General features: G+C 41.8%; 1 protein-coding gene across 2 annotated transcripts in view; it reads left to right on the top strand.

Moving 5' to 3' along the window:
- The window catches only part of SLIT3 (slit guidance ligand 3), a 783,747-nt gene that overhangs the window by 76,240 nt on the left and 685,729 nt on the right, over positions 1 to 21,778 (top strand). For both annotated transcript variants that reach the window (XM_049874285.1, XM_049874284.1), the window contains exon 3: positions 6,872 to 6,943. In XM_049874285.1, coding sequence (XP_049730242.1) covers positions 6,872 to 6,943 — 72 coding nt within the window. The remainder of the gene's footprint in view (positions 1 to 6,871; positions 6,944 to 21,778) is intronic.

Raw genomic sequence — 21,778 nt, 5'->3', positions numbered from 1 at the left:
CTGAGTAATTCCAGCTCCACAGAGGCGACTGAAGAAGTTGAAATTAGAACCCATGATGTGTGCTCTCTAACCTCCTTGCAGTGCTCTGTTCATTTGCAGTTTGGAATGTTTAGAAAACCAAGTGGATAATGGCATGCCCCTTATGTACTTGCAGCACTGATGCGCAGCAGCTTACGGGAGTTTCCTGAGCACCAGTGTGAGGGGACCTGGGATCCTACTACTGGGCCCACAGGTGGCAGGTGCTTTCCCCACTGACGTGCTCTCTGGTCCTCTCTGGAGAGCTTGCCATCCTAGGAGGGAGACCAGACTCTGTGATGAGTCTGTCTTTTGCCCTAAGCAGTCATTCCTCTGCCAAGTGACCAGCAGCCCTGACCAGGGTATATGGGGGTCATGGGGTTGGCACCAGGGGTGGGGGAATTCTTTGGTTCAGTTTTAGGATGATTTTTTATTGAAGAGACATAGGCAATAAGCTCCTGGTCCCAGGTAATTTGCCAGTTTAAAAACATAGACATTTACCTTCTCCCTTTTCTTTACTTTTTCTTCGCCCTGCATCTGTAAGAGATCGCCTCTCTCACAAGTCAGAAATTTCACTTAATGTTTCATTTTTGAACAAAGTCAAAAATAACCCTTTGATTTTCTTACTGTTACATCAGAAAGGCTAATAAAAATCCTAATTTCCATATCTGCTCTCAGTGAATAGAACGTTTAAAATAATCACAAAAGATTGTATTAATATCTTCTGGATGGCTGACAGCATTCCTGTGACTAAAGTTTATTTTTTTAGTTAATTGGCACATTCTTCTTTTTTTGATAAGCAATGTCAAAAAGCCAATATACCGTGTTTCATTATCTTCTTTATCAACTCAAAGACAATCCCATTCAAGTGGCCCTTTATTACTGTCAAAGAATCTGCTAGGTGGGATAGCTGAAATGCTTTCTAACTAACACCAATAAAATATCCAGACATTTTACCCGTATTTCCCCTCCATCTATTCTTTTTAGCTGAGTAACTTAGACAACTATCTTTTTTGAAAAGCTTTCATCATACCTTGGCACACTCCCTGTATCTGTTTCTTATTTACAATTTATAGCAAAGCCAGAAAAGACTCAATTGTCTTGAATAATTTGAGCTTGCCACCCATTTCCATGCAAAACTCTTAATACAGTGCAGGTAAACTGAATAGGCAAAAGCAGATAAAATGGATTAGGAATCTTCAGTCTCATCCCAAGGCAATTTTCCAAATGAAGTGCATTCAAGGAGAAGATATAAGAATTGCCCATAATAATTCTTCCTCCCCCAGGGTGGGAGTAGGAAAAGGTCTCTTCTGGTGGTATCAATTATATTCCCTTTCTTAGTTGTCTGTTCCAAGAATTCCTCTATGCCCACAACGTGGGAGCCAGCTTTATGCCAAATGGGGTTAATAAAACAGTTAAACTCTGCCCTAGCCATCATCACATGGGGCAATTTCCGATTCTGATCCAGTGCTTAAACTAAAAAAGTATATAAAATAAAATAACGATGCCAAAAGGGCTGAAAATGAACACAGCCTGTGCCACTTTAATTCAGAACACAGTCAAGGCATGGACAGCCCTTCTGGGTGCCCAGCTCTCCCTGGGTCCCCTGTCCTCCTGCATCTGGTCAGTAAAATGAAGGTGAGGTCATTGGCTTTAGAGCATGCTTGTAACATGCACTCAGCCTAGAAGTCTGCAGAGATTCTTAGCTCCTTCATTCATTGATTCACTTGTTCATCAAATATTATTTATTGAACCTTTAAGTGCTAGATATTAAGCTGGGCTCTGATAGATCTAGAAGGTAGATCTGGAGGAGACCTACATACCTTATCAGTCAGGGCCCCAGCAGGAAAAGATGGCACTCACATGGGGAAAAGGAAAGGAGCTGCCTAAAGGAGTTATTTACAAAGGTGTGGGCAGGATTAAGAAACCAAGAAGCCCTCAGGGAACAGCTTAGTCAATTGGCATTACATAGTTCACAAAGATAGTGTTCTAGCTTGCGAGCTACCCTCTAAGATACAACTATTGGTCTCCACTCATGTGGAGCAAAAGAGAATGAAAGAAATCACAGGCTTAAAGAAGAAACTAGTCCACAGGACTACTAGCCCACTTGAACCACAGCCTCTTCTAATGTGAAACCAGAAAACCTAGATGGTGCCTGGCTACCTCTACAGACCGTTCTGATCAGGGGCACAATAAAAGGTCCTAGGTAGAATGGGAGAAAAAGTAGAACAAAACCCAAATTTCTAAAAAAAAGCCCTGGTTACCTACTGGGCCAGTAGAGACTAGAGAAACCCCAGAGATTATTGCCCTAAGATACCCTTTGAACTTGGAATTGAAGCTATTTCTGCACATGACCTTTCAGCCAAATAATACGTCGGCTTATAAAATAAACAGTATCACCCATGAGTAATGTGCTTCCTTAAACAATTAACTGTATGAGACCAAACACCCAACACTTACCCAAAGGCAAAAATGAGAAGGCAAGGAGGGGAAGGTAAGCTAAACCAGTGGAAACAGAACAAACAGAATGGAAATACTGAGAGTGCTGACGGATAGTAAAAATTGTAACCAATGGCACGGAACAATTTGTATAAAAGTTGTTAAAGGGGAACCTAATTTGGTGTGTAAATTTCACTTAAAACACAATAAAATCTTAAAAAAAAAAAAAAAAAAACAAAGAAGCCATGGTATAGTTCCCTGGGCTAGTAACATTGGAAAGCCACTACTACCCCCTGGCCTGAAGGAGCAGCAGGAGGAAGTGGTTACAGAGCTCAGCAAAGTAAGGACTACCTAACAGAACCTGTGGCCTTCAGTGGAGGGATACGGTCAACTTGAAAGTGACTTGGAAGAGAGGGAGCTGGGGAAGATATCCCCCATCCTTGCTCTTCCACCGTCAGATGTCCTGCTGGTGACTCCTACTGGCTGAATGCGACAGGATCCAGAGGTCGAAGAAGCTTCTCGATTACCAACAACAATAACCAGCTGTGGCTGAGTTAACTCTGACTCATGGTGATCCCATGTGTGTCAGAGTAGAACTGTGCTTCATAGGGTTTTTTTAAAAATAATTTTTATTGTGCTTTAAGTGAAAGTTTACAAATCAAGTCAGTCTCTCACACAAAAACCCATATACACCTTGCTACACACTCCCAATTACTCTCCCCCTAATGACACAGCCCGCTCTTTCCCACCACTCTCTCTCTTCGTGTCCATTTCGCCAGCTTCTAACCCTCTCATCTCACCTCCAGGCAGGAGATGCCAACATAGTCTCAAGTGTCCACCTGATCCAAGAAGCTCACTCCCCACCAGCATCCCTCTCCAACCCATTGTCTAGCCTAATCCATGTCTGAAGAGTTGGCTTCAGGAATGGTTCCTGTCCTGGGTCAACAGAAGGTCTGGGGGCCATGACCACTGGGGTCCTTCTATTCTCAGTCAGACCATTAAGTCTGGTCTTATGAGAATTTGGGGTCTGCATCCCACTGCTCTCCTCTTCCCTCAGGGATTCTCTGTTGTGTTCCCTGTCAGGGCAGTCATCGGTTGTAGCCAGTCACCATCTAGTTCTTCTGGTCTCAGGATGATGTAGTCGCTGGTTCACGTGGCCCTTTCTGTCTCTTGGCCTCGTAATGGCCTTGTGTCCTTGGTGTTCTTCATTCTCCTTTGATCCAGGTGGGTTGAGACCAATTGATGCATCTTAGATGGCTGCTTGCTAGCGTTTAAGACCCCAGACGCCACTCTTCAAAATTGGATGCAGAATGTTTTCTTAATAGATTTTATTATGCCAATTGACTTAGATGTCTCCTGAAGCCATGGTCCCCAAACTCCTGCCCCTGCTACGCTGGGCTTCGAAGCATTCAGTTTATTTAGGAAACTTCTTTGCTTTTGGTTTAGTCCAATTGTGCTGACCTCCCCTGTATTGTGTGCTGCCTTTCTCCATAGGGTTTTTAATGGCTGATTTTTTGGGGAAGTAGATTACCAGGCCTTTCTTCCAAGGTACCTCTGGGTGAACTTGAACCTCCAACCTTTTGGTTAGCAGTGAGCACATTAGCCGTTTGCGCCAACCAGGGACTCCACCTTCTTGATACATCCACAAAGGTCAGTTTCCCAGGGGCTGAGAACGATGGAGAAGGGACGGGTATAGATGCAGATACCAGCCCTTCACATTTGCATTTCTTCTACTCATCTTTCTGACAGAAGCTAGCAAGGTTAGATCAGTTAGTAAAAAACAAAGAGATTTATTGTGGGAAGTTGGAGAGAGGCTCCTCTAGAAACCCAGAGGGAATATGACATCACTGCCCTAGAGTTGGTCCTTGTTAAAATTGAGAAATACCAACAAACAAGCTCTGTGATCGACTGAATGATTGATTGAGTGAGTGAGTGAGTGAGTGAGTGAGTGAGTGAGTGAGTGAGTGAGTGAGTGAGTGAGTGAGTGAGTGATAGTAAAAAACCCAACTTAACAAACCCCCACTTACTAATTTCAGACTGGTTCAATGTTTATCAAGATGTATTAGTATGAGCCTATTAGCATACCAAGGCCTTCCTTGCCATATGGCCAAACAGAAAAGGAAGAAGAGGGAATGGGCATTTATTAAAGCTCTACTTGTACTCCAGATCCTAGGCTAGATGTTTTACATCCTTTATTCCTTTTTTATTCTTGCCAGAACTTATGAGGCACCTTATTTTCATTTTATAAATGAGGAAACTGAGTCTCAGAGGGGTTGACCAGCTAGCCCAATATCATGCTACCAGTTAGTAAGAAAGCAAGATAGGAATTTCAAGCCAAATCTGGAAAGCACACCAGCCCAGGAGGAAGAGGTCCACCCCATCTAACTGTGTGACTTAATACAAATAACTTCTCCTTGGGCAAGTCTCTTACCCACTCAGCTCAGTTGTTTGGATATCTGTTAAGCAAGGCATCTGTGAGAGACCAGAAGTAATATAAGCGTGTGAAGAATTAGAGTGGTTGAAGATCTTGGCAAATTGGGGAACCCGTGAGCCCTGGCTGACTGTAGCGGCAATGCTCAGTTCTAGCCAGTCGTTGATACTTGGGAACGCGAGAGCTGATTTTTCAAAAGGAGCACGTTTTGTGGCGTGTGTGCTTGTGTTTCTGTGTGTGTGTGTAATATTGTGATTTTTAAATGTTGGTAATGAATTCAAGAAGTCCCTGGGTTGTGTAAACAGTTAACGCGCTCAACTGAAAACCAAAAGGTTGGTGGTTCGAGTCTACACAAAGGCACCTCTGAAGAAAGGACTAGCAGTCTACTTCCAAGAAATCAGCCACTGAAAACCCTACTAAGCACAGTTCTACTTTTACACGTAGGGGGTTACCATGAGTTAGAATCAACTGATTTTTTAACGAGTTCAAAAAAAATTTGAAACATCACTGAAACCAAATAAAATGCCCTGTACAGCTCTGCTGGACCAAGTCTGAGAAACTTCATGGGTCCTAGACCAGCCTTTTCCTGTGCTTTGGCCCAGTGTTCCCTTTAGTTTTTCATTCTTCCAGTAAGCATCTATTAAGTGGCTGCTGTGCTAGGCAGCTAGGTTAGGACTGGGAGTATGATGATGAACAAGTTCCTACCTTCTTGGTCTTGAGACATAATGGAAGATGGTTATGGACTTGAGAATTAAGCTCAAGGGCCTGAGTGTTATGCCTAAGAAGTGCAGGGGCTTATGGGTGTCTGAGAGGTAAAGGAGTACCTTGGAAGGGTTCCTTTTGAGATGAAGACCTACCTTCCCAAGACTACTCTTCCCTCCCTGCTTTTTCTTCAGGTGCTTCAGGAGACCTTTTCTTCTGCCTGATCCAGAGAAACCCACAGTCCTTCCCAACCTCCACCTTCCAAAGAAACATTCTTAATTCACAACCGCATCCCCCTAAATTCCACTCACCCACCAAGCAGAATCAGTATCTTGCCCCAGCGCAGAGTCAGCCCAGATGGAAACTATGCAGCTTCATTGCTTCCCTTCCCTACTGTTCAGCTAATCCATTTGCAGCTACCTTTTTATTTTTTTAAGTTAGGGAAACAAATGTTTCTTTGTATGTTCAGTCCTTAGGCTGTGCCGCATGCATGAATCAAACTCACATAGGCAGATTGTTTAGGTTTTCTAATCACCTGCTTGGAGGACTTCTGCGGTCAGCAGAGTCCATGGCTGGGGGTGCGGAGACCCAGCCTTTGTGACCACTGCTAGGAAACCCTGGTGGCGTAGTGGTTAAGTGCTACAGCTGCTAACCGAAAGGTCAGCAGTTAGAATCCACTAGGTGCTCCTTGGAAGCTCTACGGGGCAGTTCTACTCTGTCCTATAGGGTCACTATGAGTCGGAATCAACTTGACAACAGTGAATTTTTGGTTTGGGTCCTTATGCTGGGAGAAGCCAGACCCTGGGCATGGGGAGCTGGAGGGCCCAGGCTGGTTTTCTTGCCACAGGCAGTTGTCTAACAATAGCATCACCCTTTCTACTCAGGGGGTGACCCAGCGACAGGGTGAGCAGGGAAGGAGGCCCTTTTTGGTGAAGTATTTTTGAATCCTTGGAGGAGGGAGTTCCAAGGGAAGAGAGGCTGAATATACATGTGTGGTTTTTATAAGGAGCAGTTTTTACCTCTCCCTTTTCTGTGCAACATCCTGCAGTGCTTGGGGGGACATTTGCTGAGAACATTCTTAAAATAGAGGCATGGAAACCAATCTGTCAGGTAGAAGTGTGCAGGCGGCGAAACCCTGGTTACCGTGACTCCAAGCTGGGATGTGAGTTATCTTGTCCCACCAGCCTGGTCCTGGCTGTAGGGGCCCCGGGGGTCAAGGGAGGGGTTGCGTGACCCTGCCTGCATGTCCTTTGTCCTTGACCGTTGCTGCCTTTGTGGTTCTAGGCATCTGGAAGACAACCAGGTCAGTGTCATCGAGAGAGGCGCCTTCCAGGATCTGAAGCAGCTGGAGCGACTGTAAGTACCGAGTAACCTCCTTTCTTGAAAAGTCCTTTTTTTTTTTTTTTTTTAAATTGGCCTCATTGTGACCTTGCTAAAAACAAGTCTCTGATGTTTAATAAAGTTTTGGCTACTATATTTAAAGCACATTAGATGCACGTTAAAGAGACCCTTACATCTACTTCAATTCTTTTTCTTTAGAAGATCCTATAATTGGCATCTGGGGGTTGTTTTTCTTCTTCTCAGGCTTGAATTCCCTCTTGGTATCTGCATGCGGGGCTGGTTTTTGCCCAGCTCCAGCCTTCCCTTTCACGGAGAAGGGAAGCCTGCAGTTATCCCTGTCATGGAAACCAGCAAGAGATACTCCCTCCTCCTCTGCACTGGGAGCAGCCTCGCTCTGGGGCCTCTCCTCCCAGCGCCCCCTCTGCCCCATTCTCGTGGGAGAGGAGGGACGAGCGAGTGGGCGAAGTCTTCAGTGTGCTTGTGTCTCCTGAGTGAGCATCAGCTGTGTCAGGAAGCCCACACGTTTCCACGAGAGAATACATTGCCAGTGGTTTAAAAATAGGCCGGCTGTTCTGACTCTGTCAGAGGGATAGAGGAAAATGGGTGGGTCTGGGAGATGAGGGAGCCGCCATTTGTTTTGTTGATTAACACTTTTGCAGAAAACTCTTGGGTCACTTTGATGATTGGGGCTGCTCAAATGGTTAAGTGGGCAGCTTCACCTTTCCTCAGTTAATCACATCTGGCAGCTCATAACATCTGGATATGTGCTTTCTGCCCTTGAAGCAGATATTGTCCCCAGGAGCACTTAGTCATACTGGTGGGCGGCTCTCTTGAATGCTCTCCTCTGCATCCTGGATGACCTGCCATTTTAGCCTCCTCCTCCTCCTGCAGTTTGGGGACGTGGCTGCCACAGCTCACTGCTCCACCAGCTTACCTAGAAGGTAGTGTTCTATTTACCTGCCCTGTTGACAAATCTGATTTAGAGAGATGGGCTTGATGGCTTGTCTGCCACCAACTTGTCAGCCTTATGATCTGCCGTCTTTTCCTATGGAGTCATTCCATTGGAGATGACATGGGAAGGAGGAAGGTCCTTATTTCTGTCAGTGGAAGCTTGCATGTTATAATGATGGGGAATAGCTTTCAGCTGAGCTTCCAGACTAAGACAGACTAGGAGGAAAGGCCTAGAGATCTACTTCTGAAAAATCAGCCATAAAAACACTATGGACCATAATGGTCCAATCATGGAGATAGTGCAGATCTGGGCAATGTTTCAGTCTGTTGCGCTTGGGGCCACTATGAGTCAGGAGCTGACTTGGTGGCAGTTAACAACAACAACAACATTACTACTCAGCAAAATTCTTCACTTCCCCTCTGTTGTATGAAACGTCTCACTTACTGTTCTTCTGTGTCAAAAGTCAGCATATGGTGTGCTGTTGTCCATTGGAAAATATGGCATGTATTAATTACTGTTGTTAGGAAAAATAGTGATAAAAATAATGAATTTTGCATCTGTTTCAACATTCATTTTTAAGTTTCTAAAAACTTAAATTCTTCTCCTGGCTTAGAACAAGGAAAAAATACAACTATTCGTTGAACCTGCATCCTTTGAGTGAAATATTCAACATTTACATGGAAAGACAAATACACAGTCATTTATGAAAAGGCCACTTCTTGCATAGACCTCTGATTAGAAGAGTAAATAAATTCTCAATTTATTACATTCATGGTTGTTGGGAGGGAACAAATAGAGTGCCTAGGACATGCCAAGAACTATGCCAGTATTTTATATGCTATATGTTATTGTATTGTTATTGTTGTTAGGTGCCATCATGTCAGTTCTGATATACATAGTGATGCTATGTACAACAGAACAAAATGTTGTGTGGTCCTGCGTCATCCTCACAATCATTGCTATATTTGAGTCCATTGTTATAGTCACTGTATAAATCCATATACTTGAAGGTCTTCCTCTTTTTCGCTAACACTCTACCAAGCATGATGTCCTTCTCCAGGGATTGGTCCCTCCTGATAACATGTTCAAAGTACTTGAGACAAAGTTTCACCACCCTACCTTCTAAGGAGCATTCTGGCTTTACTTCTTCCAAGACAGACTTGTTCATTCTTCTGGCAGTCCATGGTATATTCAATAATCTTCACAAACACTGTAATTCAAATATATTAGTTCTTCAGTCTTCCTTATTCATTATCCAGATTTTGAATTCATATGGGATGGTGGAAAACACCATGGCTTGGGTCAGGAGCACCTTTGTCCTCAAAGGACATCTTTGCTTTTTAACACTTTAAAGAGATCTTTTACAGCAGATTTGCCCAATGCAATATGCCATTTGATCTCTTGACTGCTGCTTCCATGGGTGTTGGTTGTGGATCCAGGTAAAATAAAATCCTTAACAACTTCAATATCATGATGTTGCTTGTTGATCCAGTTGTGAGGGTTTTTGTTCTCCTTATGCTGAGGAGTAATTCCTACTGAAGGCTGTAGTCTTTGATCTTCATCAGTAAGTGTTTCAAGTCCTCTTCACTTTCAGCAAGCAAGGTTGTATCATCTGCATATCACAGATTATTAAGGAGTTTTCCTCCAATCCTGATGCCACATTCTTCTTCATATAGTCCAGCTATTTGGAGTATTTGCTCAGCATACAGGTTAAATAAGTATGGTAAAAGGATACAACCCTGATGCATACCTTTCCTGATTTTAAACCACACAGTATCCCTTCTTCTGTTTGAATGATTGCCTCTTGGTTTATGTACAGGTTCCGCATGAGCACAATCAAGTGTTTTGGAATCCCTATTCTTCAAAATGTTACCCATAATTTGTTATGATCCACACAGTTAAATGCCTTCGCGTAGTCAATAAAACACAGGTGAACATCTTTCTCGTATTCTCTGCTTCCAGCCAAGATCCATCTGACATCAGCTATGATAGCCCTCATTCCACGTCATCTTCTAAATCCATCTTGAATTTCTGGCAGTTCCCTATCAATGTACTGATGGAACCATTTTTGAACTCTCTCCAGCAAAATTTTACTTCCATGTGATATTAATGATATTGTTTGATAATTTCTGTATTCTGTTGGATCACCTTTCTTTGGAATGGGCACAAATATGGATTTCTTCCAGTTGGTTGCCCATGTAGCAGTCTTCCAAATTTATTGGCATAGACGAATAAACACTTTCAGCATTGCATCAGTTTGTTGAAACATCTCAATTGGTATTCCATCTATTCCTGTAGGCTTGTTTTTTGCCAGTGCCCTCAGTGCAGCTTGGACTCCTCCCTTTAATTCCATTGGCTCTTGATCATATGCTACCTCCTGAAATGGTTGAACGTCAACCAATTCTTTTTGGTACAGTGACTGTGTATATTACCTCCATCTTCTTTTGATGCTTCCTGCATAGTTCGATATTTTGCCCGTAGAATCCTTCAATATTGCAATGCAAGGCTTGAATTTTTTCTTCAGTTCTTTCAGCATGAGAAATTCCAAACTTGCTCTTCCCTTTTAATTTTCTAACTCCAAGTCTTTGCACATTTCATTGTAATACTTTGTGTTCTCAAGTGGCCGTTTGAAATATTCTGTTTAGCTCTTTTATTTCGTTTCTTCCTTGTGCTCTAGCTGCTCTACATTTGAGAGCAAGTTTCAGAGTCTCTTCAACATCCATTTTGGTCTTTTCTTTCTTTTTAATGATCTTTTGCTTTCTTCGTATATGATGCCTTTGATGTCATCCCACAACTTGTCTAGTCTTCAGTCATTAGTGTTCAGTGCATCAAATCCATTCTTGAGATGGTCTCTAAATTCAGGTGGAATATACTCAGGGTTGTACTTTGGATCTTGTGGACTTGTTTTAATTTTCTTCAGTTTCAACTTGAACTTGCATATGAGCAATTGATGATCTGTTCTGATCTTGGCCCCTGGCCTTGTTCTTGCTGATGATATTGGGCTTCCCTATTTTCTCTGGAAACCCTGGTGGCCTAGTGGTTAAGTGCTATGGCTGCTAACCAAAGGGTCGGCAGTTCAAATCCACCAGGCACTCCTTGGAAACTCTATGGGGCAGTTCTACTCTGTCCTATAGGGTCGCTATGAGTTAGAATCGACTCAACAGCACTGGGTTTGGTTTGGTTTTTGGTTCTATTGTCTCTTTCCACAGATGTAGTCAGTTTGATTCCTGTGTGTTCCATCTGGCGAGGTCCATGTGTGTAGCTGCCGTTTATGTAGCTGAGAAAAGGTATTTGCAATGAAGAAGTCATTGGTCTTATAAAATTCCATCATGTGATCTCTGGCATCATTTCTATCATTGAGGCCATAGTTTCCAACCACCAGTCTTTCTTCTTTGTTTCCAACTTTCACATTCCAATCACCAGCAATTACCAGTGCATCTTGATTGCATGTTTTATCAATTTCAGGCTGCAGAAGTTGGTAAATATCCTGAATTTCATCATCATTGGCATTAGTGGTTGGTGCATAAATTTGAATAATAGTAGTATAACTGGTTTTCCTTGTATGCCTATGGATATTATACTATCACTGACAGTGTTGTACTTCAGTATACATCTTGAAATGTTCTTTTTGACGATGAATGAGACATTGTTCCTCTTCAAGTTGTCATTCCCGGCATAGTAAACCATATGATTGTCTGATTTAGAATGTCCAATACCATTCCATTTCAGCTCACTAATGCCTAGGATATCAATGTTTATGTGTTCCATTTAATTTTTGAAAACTTCCAGTTTTCCTAGATTCATACTTTGTACATTCCATGTTTCAATTATTAATGGATATTTGCAGCCATTTCTTCTTATTTTGAATCATGCCATAACAGCAAATGAAGGTCCCAAAACTTTCACTCCATCCATGTCATTGAGGTCAACTCTACTTTAAAGAGGCAGCTCTTCCCCAGTCCTCTTTTGAGTGCCTTCCATCCTGAAGGGCTCATCTTCCAGCACTATATCAGACAGTGTTCCACTGCTATTCAAAATGTTTTCACTAGCCACTTTTTTTAGAAGTAGATCGCCAGATCCTCCTTTCTCATCTGTCTTGGTCTGTTACTTTATCCCCATGCAATTCCTGTGAGGTGTTATTACCCTCATTTTGCGAATGAAGAAACAGAGACCCAAGGAGGTTAAGCCAAAGAATTGTCAGGGGTGGAGTCAAGATTCAAAGCCACATCTGTCTGACATCAGAACCCACGTCTTTTCATACTCCTGTGTTGTAAACTTTTGATGAAGTGTTATCTTTAGCAATAGCCCTGCAAATAGCCTCTCACATACCCATTTAACTCCAGGGAATATCAATGAGATATTTTGGCAAAAGGCTCTTTTCTATGGCTTTGTGAACAAGGCTGAAATACCATGCATATCTAGGGAATGGAAGAGATTACAATTCCAGAGTAAACCTGGCTGTTTCTCTACTTGAGAGTAATAGTTCAGTAATGCTAACTGCTGCACCTGATAAACCCTCAAATTTCAGTGACTTAACACAGTGGAAGTTTACTTCTTAGTGATGTAAAATTCAATTTGAATGTTCCTGATTGATGGGCTTCTCTCCTCCAGGTGGAGACTCAGGACTCAGGTGCTTCCATTTCTTGGTCCTGCCATCTTTAAATCTTGGTTTCCATGGCAGCAATGTCTGTCTGCATCAAGCCAATGGAAGGGCAAATAGCATGAAGGGTTTGATTTGGGAGGTTCTCAAGGGCAAGACCTAGAAGAAGTACATGTCCTCCCTTCCACTTACATACCTCGAGCTAGAACTTAATCACATGGCCACAGTAAACTTTAAGGAAGGCTGGGAGAGGTAGAAGAGCTGTGTGTCCAGGCGGAGAGGAAACAGTCTTAGTTAACAGATAGTCAATCTCTGACTTATTTTACAAAGGAGCTGAAGAAGCACTTGGTCAGGAAGAATTATGGAAGTACTGACAGCTGGTCTAGTGTGCCCAGCTGGGTTTGTTGTTGTTGTTGTTATTAGTTGCCTTTGACTCATGGTGACCCCATGTGCAATAGAATGAAACATTGTCTCATCCCATACCATCTTCACAATCATTGGTAAGCTTGAGTCCATTGTTGTTGCCACTGTGTATTTTGAGTGCCTTTCAATCTAGGGTGCTCATCTTCCAGCACTGTATCAGACAGTATTCTGTTGTGATCCAAAGGGTTTTCACTGGCTAATTTTTAGAGGTAGATTGTGTGGTCTTTCTACCTAGCATGTTTTGATCTGGAAGCTCTTCTGAAACCTGCCCACTGTGGATGATCCTGCTGGTATTTGAAATACCAGTGGCATAGCTTCCAGTGTCACAGCAACACGCAAGCTACCACAGTACAACAGACTGAGAGATGAGAGGTGGTTCCTGGGTATACACCCCACAAGAGGACATATACAAGGATGCTCATAGCAGCACTGTTGGTAGTAGCTCCAAACTGGAAATAAGCCAGATGTACATCAATATTAGAATATGTAAATATATTTTGCTATGTTCATACAATGGAATAGAGAGATGAAAACAATAACACAGAAAACTACTGCTACATTAACAACAGGGATAAATCTCAGAAATATAACAAGTGGCAAAAGGTAGGCATGAAAGAGTATATATTACTGATTCCACAGATATAAATTTCAATAACAGGGAACACTAAGCTATGGTGTTAGAAGTCAGGGTAGTATTCATCATTTGAGGGTTATGAATGGAAGGGGCCGTTAGGGGGCTTTGGGGCATATAATCATCTGTTTCTTGATCTGGGTAGAGTTTTTATGGATGTGTTCACTGAGTGAAAATCCTTCAAGCCATACAATTCTGATTTGTGCATTTTTCTATACATATATGTTATACTTTGAAGGAATAATTTATTTTAAAAAGAGGCTTAAGAGACAGATATAACAACCAAATGAATGCATGGTTCTTATATGAAACCTGGTTTGAAGAAAAAAATATTTAAAATAAAATTTCGGGACAAAAGAGAAATCTGAACGTGGACTTGGTATCAGATGATGGATTTGAACTGCTGACCTTTTGGTTAGCAGCCATGGGTCTTAACCACTATACCACCAGGGTTTCAATCAGATGATGTTAGGGAATTATTATTAATGTTGTTAGGTGTGATAATGGTACTACTGTTAGGTAGGAAAAGTTCTTTAATTTTTTGGAGATTCATGAAGTATTTAAGGATCAAGTGTCTTGATATCTATAATTTACTTTCAAATATTTGTAAAGAAAACAAAATATTGCAAAGTGAAAAGAATTTTTAAGTCCAAGTGATGGGTATATGGATGTTCAACACATATTTCTCTTTTTCTGTATGTGTGAACATTTTCATGATTTAAAAAAAAGTAAAAAACAAGTCTTTTTAAATTACTATGTCTTTTCTTTTTAGAGAGAGACACTGAAAGGTCAAGTAACTTGCCATGCTGAGATTTGAACCAGGGTTGTTCTAAATCTGGGTGATATGAAAAGAAAAACATAACATTCAGGAGCTGGAAGGAGGGTGAGATACTGTGTTATCCAGTTTCCTGATTTTACAGACAAGTAAACAGGCTAGAGAGGAATTTGACTTCCATGAAATTTTAATGCAGCATGCAGTGTTTGAGATGTTGAGTTGCCTCGGTGTTAGCTCCATTCTTCCAAAGAGCAGAAAAACAATGATGTTTTCCTTAGCTGTAGCCCAGCATTCACATTTACTCTTTAATTAAATGTGAAATAAATCATTACATTATATATTAAAATGCATATATGTGGAAAATATATATTTTTAAATTACTGCAAGAGTTATTTTGTTCCTGGTGCATAGAACCCCGCTTGTCCCACTAGCACTGACGTGTTATATTTCTTGAGCTGATCATTTAGAGTCCAGACACCCAAACAGCCCATGAATGTGGCTTTTTCTTCATTCAGCCTCATTTGTATCAACATCAAAGCCTTACCATTGTTATTAACTCAGAATTATGGACAGGGTTTTCTTTGTGAAATATATAGCCTGCGGTGTTTACCCTTAAATTGCTCTAAGTCCATGAAAAACACTCCAGTGTCTGTGTGGGTCTAAGCTGCCAGCACCAGAAACACTACTGTTGACAGATTTCTGATTGGATTATTTTATTATTCCTTATTAAAAAAAAAAAAACTTCTATCTGAGAATATATTTTCCATTGGTTCCTTAAGATTTGTAAGACAGACTGAAGGGAAGCCGTAAAACTAGGGAAATGTTGTGGGAAAAATAAAGCTAGAGTAGGTTTCCAAGGCCATTGGAAGGTCCAGCTGAGATGGTAGCCCTCCAGTGGAAGGCCAGCCCTACTTGGTTCCCTCCTAGTGAGCTCTCTTTCCCAGATGCACTGGGGACCAAGACAGATGAGGAGGAGGTTGTTGGAAGACTTAAGCCTAAAACCTTCAGAGGGTTATCTAGTGGAGAATGGAACCATCTCCCTTGAGAACAAGCCTTGGGGATGCACTCTTAATGATGGTGGGGATTTAAGCGAGTAAGTAGAGGCAGTAGAATAAGGAGCACAAGCTCTGGATCCCTGGACCAAACTTACTGGTTGTTAGAACGTGGACAAATACTGAACCTCTGAGCCTCAGTTGCCTCATCTATAAAACATCTATATATCTACCTCATAGGGTTGTTGGAAGAATTAAATAGCATATTTACAGAGAGATTTACAAGGTATCTGGCCCATAGTAAATGCTCACAAGTATTTCACTGTTGTTTCGGAAGCAGGACTGAAAAAAAAATTACTACTTCCATGTTCCTGGGAAATCTCTAAGACAGACATTTTTCCAGCAATTCCCTCTTTCACCATACATCACAGGAGTCTCCCCATTAATGGAGGCTCTAGAAATATTTTTCATACTGTGTATTAGACAGTTCAACTTCACCAATATTTATTGGTCATCAACTATGTGCCAGACGGTATGTTAATATTAGAATTTTTGAGAAGAATCCAATGAAATCGTTGCCTTCAGGGAACTTATAGTCTATTAGGAAGTTGTTGTTGTTGTTAGGTGCTGTCGAGTCGCTTCCAACTCATAGCAACCCTGTGCACAACAGGACGAAACATTGCCTGGTCCTGCACCATCCTTACAATCGTTGTTATGCTTGAGCCCATTGTTGCAGCCGCTGTGTCAGTCCACCTCATTGAGGGTCTTCCTCTTTTCCACTGACCCTGTACTCTGCCAAGCATGATGTCCTTCTCCAGGGACTGATCCCTCCTGACAACATGTCCAAAGTATGTAAGACGCAGTCTTGCCATCCTTGCTTCTAAGGAGCATTCTGGTTGTACTTCTTCCAAGACAGATTTGTTCGTTCTTTTGGCAGCCCATGGTATATTCAATATTCTTTGCTAACATCACAATTCAAAGGTGTCAATTCTTCTTCTGTCTTCCTTATTCGTTGTCCAGCTTTTACATATTGAAAATACCATGGCTTGGGTCAGGCACACCTTAGTCTTCAAGGTGACATCTTTGCTTTTCAACACTTTGTCCTTTGCAGTGGATTTGCCCAATGCAATGCATCTTTTGATTTCTTGACTGCTGCTTCCATGGGCGTTGATTGTGGATCCAAGTAAAATGAAATCCTTGACAACTTCAGTGTTTTCTCTGTTTATCATGATGTTGCTCATTGGTCCAGTTGTGAGGCTTTTTGTTTTCTTTATGTTGAGGTGTAATCCATACTGAAGACTGTGGTCTTTGATCTTCATTAGTAAGTGCTTGAAGTGCTTTTCACTTTCAGCAAGCAAGGTTGTGTCATCTACATAACACAGGTCGTTAATGAGTCTTCTTCCAGTCTTAATGTTCCGTTCTTCATATAGTCCAGCTTCTCGGATTATTTGCTCAGCATACAGATTGAATAAGTATGGTGAAAGGATACAACCCTGATGCACACCTTTCCTGACTTTAAACCACTCAGTATTCCCTTGTTCTGCCCAAACAACTGCCTCTTGATCTATGTACAGGTTCCTCATAAGCACAATTAAGTGTTCTGGAATTCCATTCTTCACCATGTTATCCATAATTTGTTACGATCCACACAGTCGAATGCCTTTGCATGGTCAATAAAACACAGGTGAACATCCGTCTGGTATTCTCTGCTTTTAGCCAGGATCCATCTGACATCAGCAATGATATCCCTGGTTCCATGTCCTCTTCTGAATCTGGCCTGAATTTCTGGCAGTTCCCTGTCAATATACAGCTGCAGCCACTTTTGAATGATCTTCAGCAAAATTTTGCTTGCATGTGATATTAATGATACTGTTTGAAAATTTCTGCATTCAGTTAGATCACCTTTCTTGGGGATAGGCATAAATATGAATCTCTTCGAGTTGGTTGGCCAGGAAGCTGTCTTCCATATTTCTTGGCATAGACTAGCGTGCACTTCCAGTGCTGCATCTGTCTGTTGAAACATCTCAGTTGATATTCCATTAATTCCTGGAGCCTTGTTTTTCACCAATGCCGTCAGTGCAGCTTGGACTCCTTCCTTCAGTACCATTGGTTCCTGATCATATGCTACCTCTTGAAATAGTTGAACATCAACTAATTCTTTTTGGTATAATGACTCTGTGTATTCCTTCCATCTTCTTTTGATGCTTCCTGCATCATTTAATATTTTCCCCATAGAATCCTTCACTGTTGCAACTTGAGGTTTGAATTTTTTTCTTCAGTTCTTTTGGCTTCAGAAACGCTGACTATGGTCTTCCCTTTTGGTTTTCCATCTTCAGCTCTTTGCATGTGTCATTATAATACTTTACTTTGTCTTCTTGAGCTGCCCTTTGAAATCTTCTGTTCAGTCCTTTTACTTCATCAATTCTTCCTTTTGCTTTAGCTGCTCAACATTCGAGAGCAAGTTTCAGAGTCTCCTCTGATATCCATCTTGGTCTTTTCTTTCTTTCCTGTCTATTCAGTGTCCTCTTGCTTTCTTCATGTATGAAGTCCTTGATGTAATTCCACAACTCATCTGGTCTTCAGTCATTAGTGTTCAGTGCATCAAATCTGTTCTTAAGATGGACTCTAAATTCAGGTGGGATATACTCAAGGTCATATTTTGGCTCTCGTGGACTTACTCTGATTTTCTTCAGTTTCAGCTTGAACTTGCATACAAGCAATTAATGGTCTGTTCCACAGTTGGCCCCTGGCCTTGTTCTGACTGATGATATTGAGGTTTCCCATTGTCTCTTTCCATAGATGCAGTCAGTTTGATTTCTGTGTGTTTCATCTGGCAAGGTCCATGTGTATAGTTGCCGTTTATGTTGGTGAAAAAAGGTGTTTGCAATGAAGAAGTCATTGGTTTTGCAAAATTCTATCATTTGATCTCCAGCATTGTTTCTATCACTAAGGCCATGTTTTCTAACTACCAATCCTTCTTTGTTTCCAACTTTCCCATTCCAATAACCAGTAATTATCAATGCATCTTGATTGCATGTTCCATCAATTTCAGACTGCAGAAGCTGATAAAAATCTTCTGTTTCTTCATCTTTAGCCTTAGTGGTTGGTGCATAAATTTGAATAATAATCGTATTAACTGGTCTTTCTTATAGGCGTATGGGTATTACCCTATCACTGACAGCATTATACTTCAAGATATATCTTGAAATGTTCTTACTGACAATGAATGCAACACCATTCCTCTTCAAGTTGTCATTCGAGCAGAGTAGACTATATGAGTGTCTGATTCAAAATGGCCAATACCTGTCCACTTCAGTTCACTAAAGCCTAGGATAGCGATGTTTATGCGTTCCATTTCACTTTTGACGATTTCCAATTTTCCTAGATTCATACTTCATACATTCCAGGTTCCGATTATTAATGGATGTTTGCAGCTGTTTCTTCTCATTTTGAGTTGTGCCACATCAGCAAATGAAGGTCCTGAAAGCATTACTCCATCCACGTCGACACTCTTCTTTGAGGAGGCAGCTTTTGCCCAGTCGTCTTTTGAGTGCCTTCCAACCTGGGGGGCTTATCTTCCAGCACTGTATCAGACAGTGTTCTGCTGCTATTCATAAGGTTTTCACTGGCTAATTCTTTTCAGAAATAGACTGCTAGGTTCTTCTTCCTAGTCTGTCTTAGTCTGGAAGCTCAGCTGAAACTTGTCCTCCATGGGTGACCCTGCTGGTGTCTGAATACCAGTGGCATAGCTTCCAACATCACAGCGACACGCAAGCCCCCACAGCATGACAGACTAACAGACACACGGGAAGACAAGTCCATAAATACATACCATTCAACATGGTGGATACCGAACCTTAGAGTGTGCCAATGAAGTGATTGCTCTACTGGTGAGTCAGGGAAGGCTTCACCTTCTGAATTGAGTCTTGAAAATCTAATAGAAGGGCATATTAGGACCACTAGTTTAGAAAAGAATTATGTATCTAGGGTTGTTTAACAGGGGGGCAAGAGCAGCAAGGCCCATTCTCCAGAAGTTTCCACTATTTGATGTGCTAATTTAGTTAGCGTGCTTGTGTGGTGGACATTTAGCCTAGAGATTAAATGCATGAACTTTTCAGTTAGGACAGACTTGGATTTAAACCTGGATATACTCATTTCACTTATCAGCCAAGAGCCCTGGCATATTTTTCTCATAGCTCTGAGTACCATCTGTTAAATAGGGTCAACCGTTGCTAAGTGCTCCCTCTACTAGTTGCTGTTGAATCAGTTCTGGCTCATGGAGTTCCCATGTGTGTCAGAGTAGAACTGTGTTCCATAGTGTTTTCAATAACTTATTTTTCGGAAGTAGATCAATAGTCCTTTATTTTAAAGCGCCTCTGGATGGACTTGACCTTCCAGTTTTTCAGTCAGCAACTGAGTGTGTTAGCTGTTTGCACCACCCAGGGACTTCTCATTGAGTGCAGTTACCTGTTAAACATTGGTTTGTCTCTAATGTTAGCACGGAAGATAAAAAGTGAAAACAATCAAAATTATTGGCAGTTATATCTCCCATAAACAGTACACATAAGGGCCCATTTTAACTGAAAAAACCTTTGGACACCAGAATCACCCTCACCAAAATGTTCATACCATGAGCAGCACATGGGAACTGAGAGACTATGGGAAGAGCAGATTCATATCCCTCATCTCAGGATCACTCAGGGGTATGTGTTCATTAAGTATGGCTGGTAGGACCTTCTGCACCTTTTATTTCTCACCTTCTCTTGCTTCTTCAGTTTTGGGATGGACAGTTTAGTGACATGATTATATTCTTCAAGTTGTACAATCATTCTCACCCTCCATTTTTGAGTTGTTCCTCCCGCGTTCACATAAACTGACTGCCCTCCAAGGCTCCTATCTAATCTTTCAAGTTGTTGTTAATTTGATCCCATATATATAGTTCTTAAAACAGCATAATACTCAAGGCAGACCTTTCTTACTAGTTAAGCTAAACTACTGTTCAGGTTTAAGATGACTTTAGGGGATATTTTTGGTTTAAGGTTTAAAGATTATCTCAGGGCAGTAGTTTCAGGGTTCATCCACCCTCCATGCTCCAGAAAGTCTAGAGTCCGTGAGAATTTGAAATTATATTCTTCATTTTTCCACATTTGAGCAAGATTCTTCTCTGGAATCTTTGATCAGAGTGTTCAGTAATGGTAGCTGGGCACCATCCAGTTCTTCTGGTCTCATGGCAAAGGAGGCAGCTGTTCATGGAGGCAATTAGCTACACGTTCCATATCCTTCTTCTTTTCCTGATTCTCCTTCTTTCTGTGTTGCTCCGGGTGAAAAAAGACTGATTGTTGTGCCTTGTAAACTTTTAAGACTCCAGGCACTATACAATGAACTGGGAGGTGAAATAGAAGCACCAAACACGTTATTAGGCCAATTAACTGAGATGTTCAATGAAACCATGACGCTAAACCTCCAAACCAAGGAACCAAATCCCATGAGGTGTTTGATTATACATAAGCAGCCTTAGCAGCTATTCTTTTTTGTTATTGTTGTTGTTATAAATATATCTATTGTACGACCTTTGCCAGTTCAACTTTTTACAGGTGTACAACTGTAAAAAAGGCTTGGGGGCAGCATCTGACCTCCTCCAACCACACAAGGGTGAAGGAGAACCAAGACCAACAGCCCAAGGCTGATTCTCATGAGGTGGAGGTCAAACATGCCTTCTTTCTTTGCCATCTTCACCAATTCTGACACCAGCCATCCCTCCCACAGCAGTCTCTACTGGGTTCAATTATTCATTGCAGTGGCCACACAGAACTCACATACTATATTCACAGTTATGGGGTTTATTACAGAAGTAACAGTTACAGGTTCAGAAACACTCAGGATACAGTTCTTCCATCAGGGTAGGCTCTTCTCAGCCATGCCTGCAGGCCTGCCTCTCCCTGGCCATCAGTCTCTGCCCAGAGGCACTCAACTTTCTCTCTCCTTGGGCTGGGAAGCTCACTGTGCTATCCCTTGCTGCCAGGTCTCTGCTGCTGAGTCTCTCCTGCTGGCCTCTCCTTCCTTGGTGGTAGTGGGTTCTTCTTCTCTGCTCTGGAATTGGCTCTCTTTTAAGGCAAAACTGGCCTATCCTCTTGGTAAGCTACAGTTATCCTATCACACAGCCCTGCCCAGTCACCTGGGTGGGAGTTACAAGACTGTACGTAGCTAGAAAGGCCACACACAAAAGTAATTAATTGTACCACACCAACTTATGGACAGCAATTACAATAATCGGCTGTGCAATACCCTTAATCAATGCGATTTTCCATCCTCATTAACCCTCTTTTCCCCCTTCCTCCTGTCCTTCGTAACCACTAATAAACTTCGGTCTCTATACATTTGTCTATGAAAACATGCTCAGCCTCATTAGCCATCAGAGAGATGTAAATCAAAACCACAATGAGATACCATTTCACTCCCACTAAGATGGCTAAGGAG

The sequence above is a fragment of the Elephas maximus genome, chromosome 2 (genome assembly GCF_024166365.1).
Source record: "Elephas maximus indicus isolate mEleMax1 chromosome 2, mEleMax1 primary haplotype, whole genome shotgun sequence".
NCBI classification, from domain to species: domain Eukaryota; kingdom Metazoa; phylum Chordata; class Mammalia; order Proboscidea; family Elephantidae; genus Elephas; species Elephas maximus.
The sequence above is the reverse complement of the archived record's forward strand: the minus strand, read 5'-3'. Positions and strand labels throughout refer to the sequence as shown.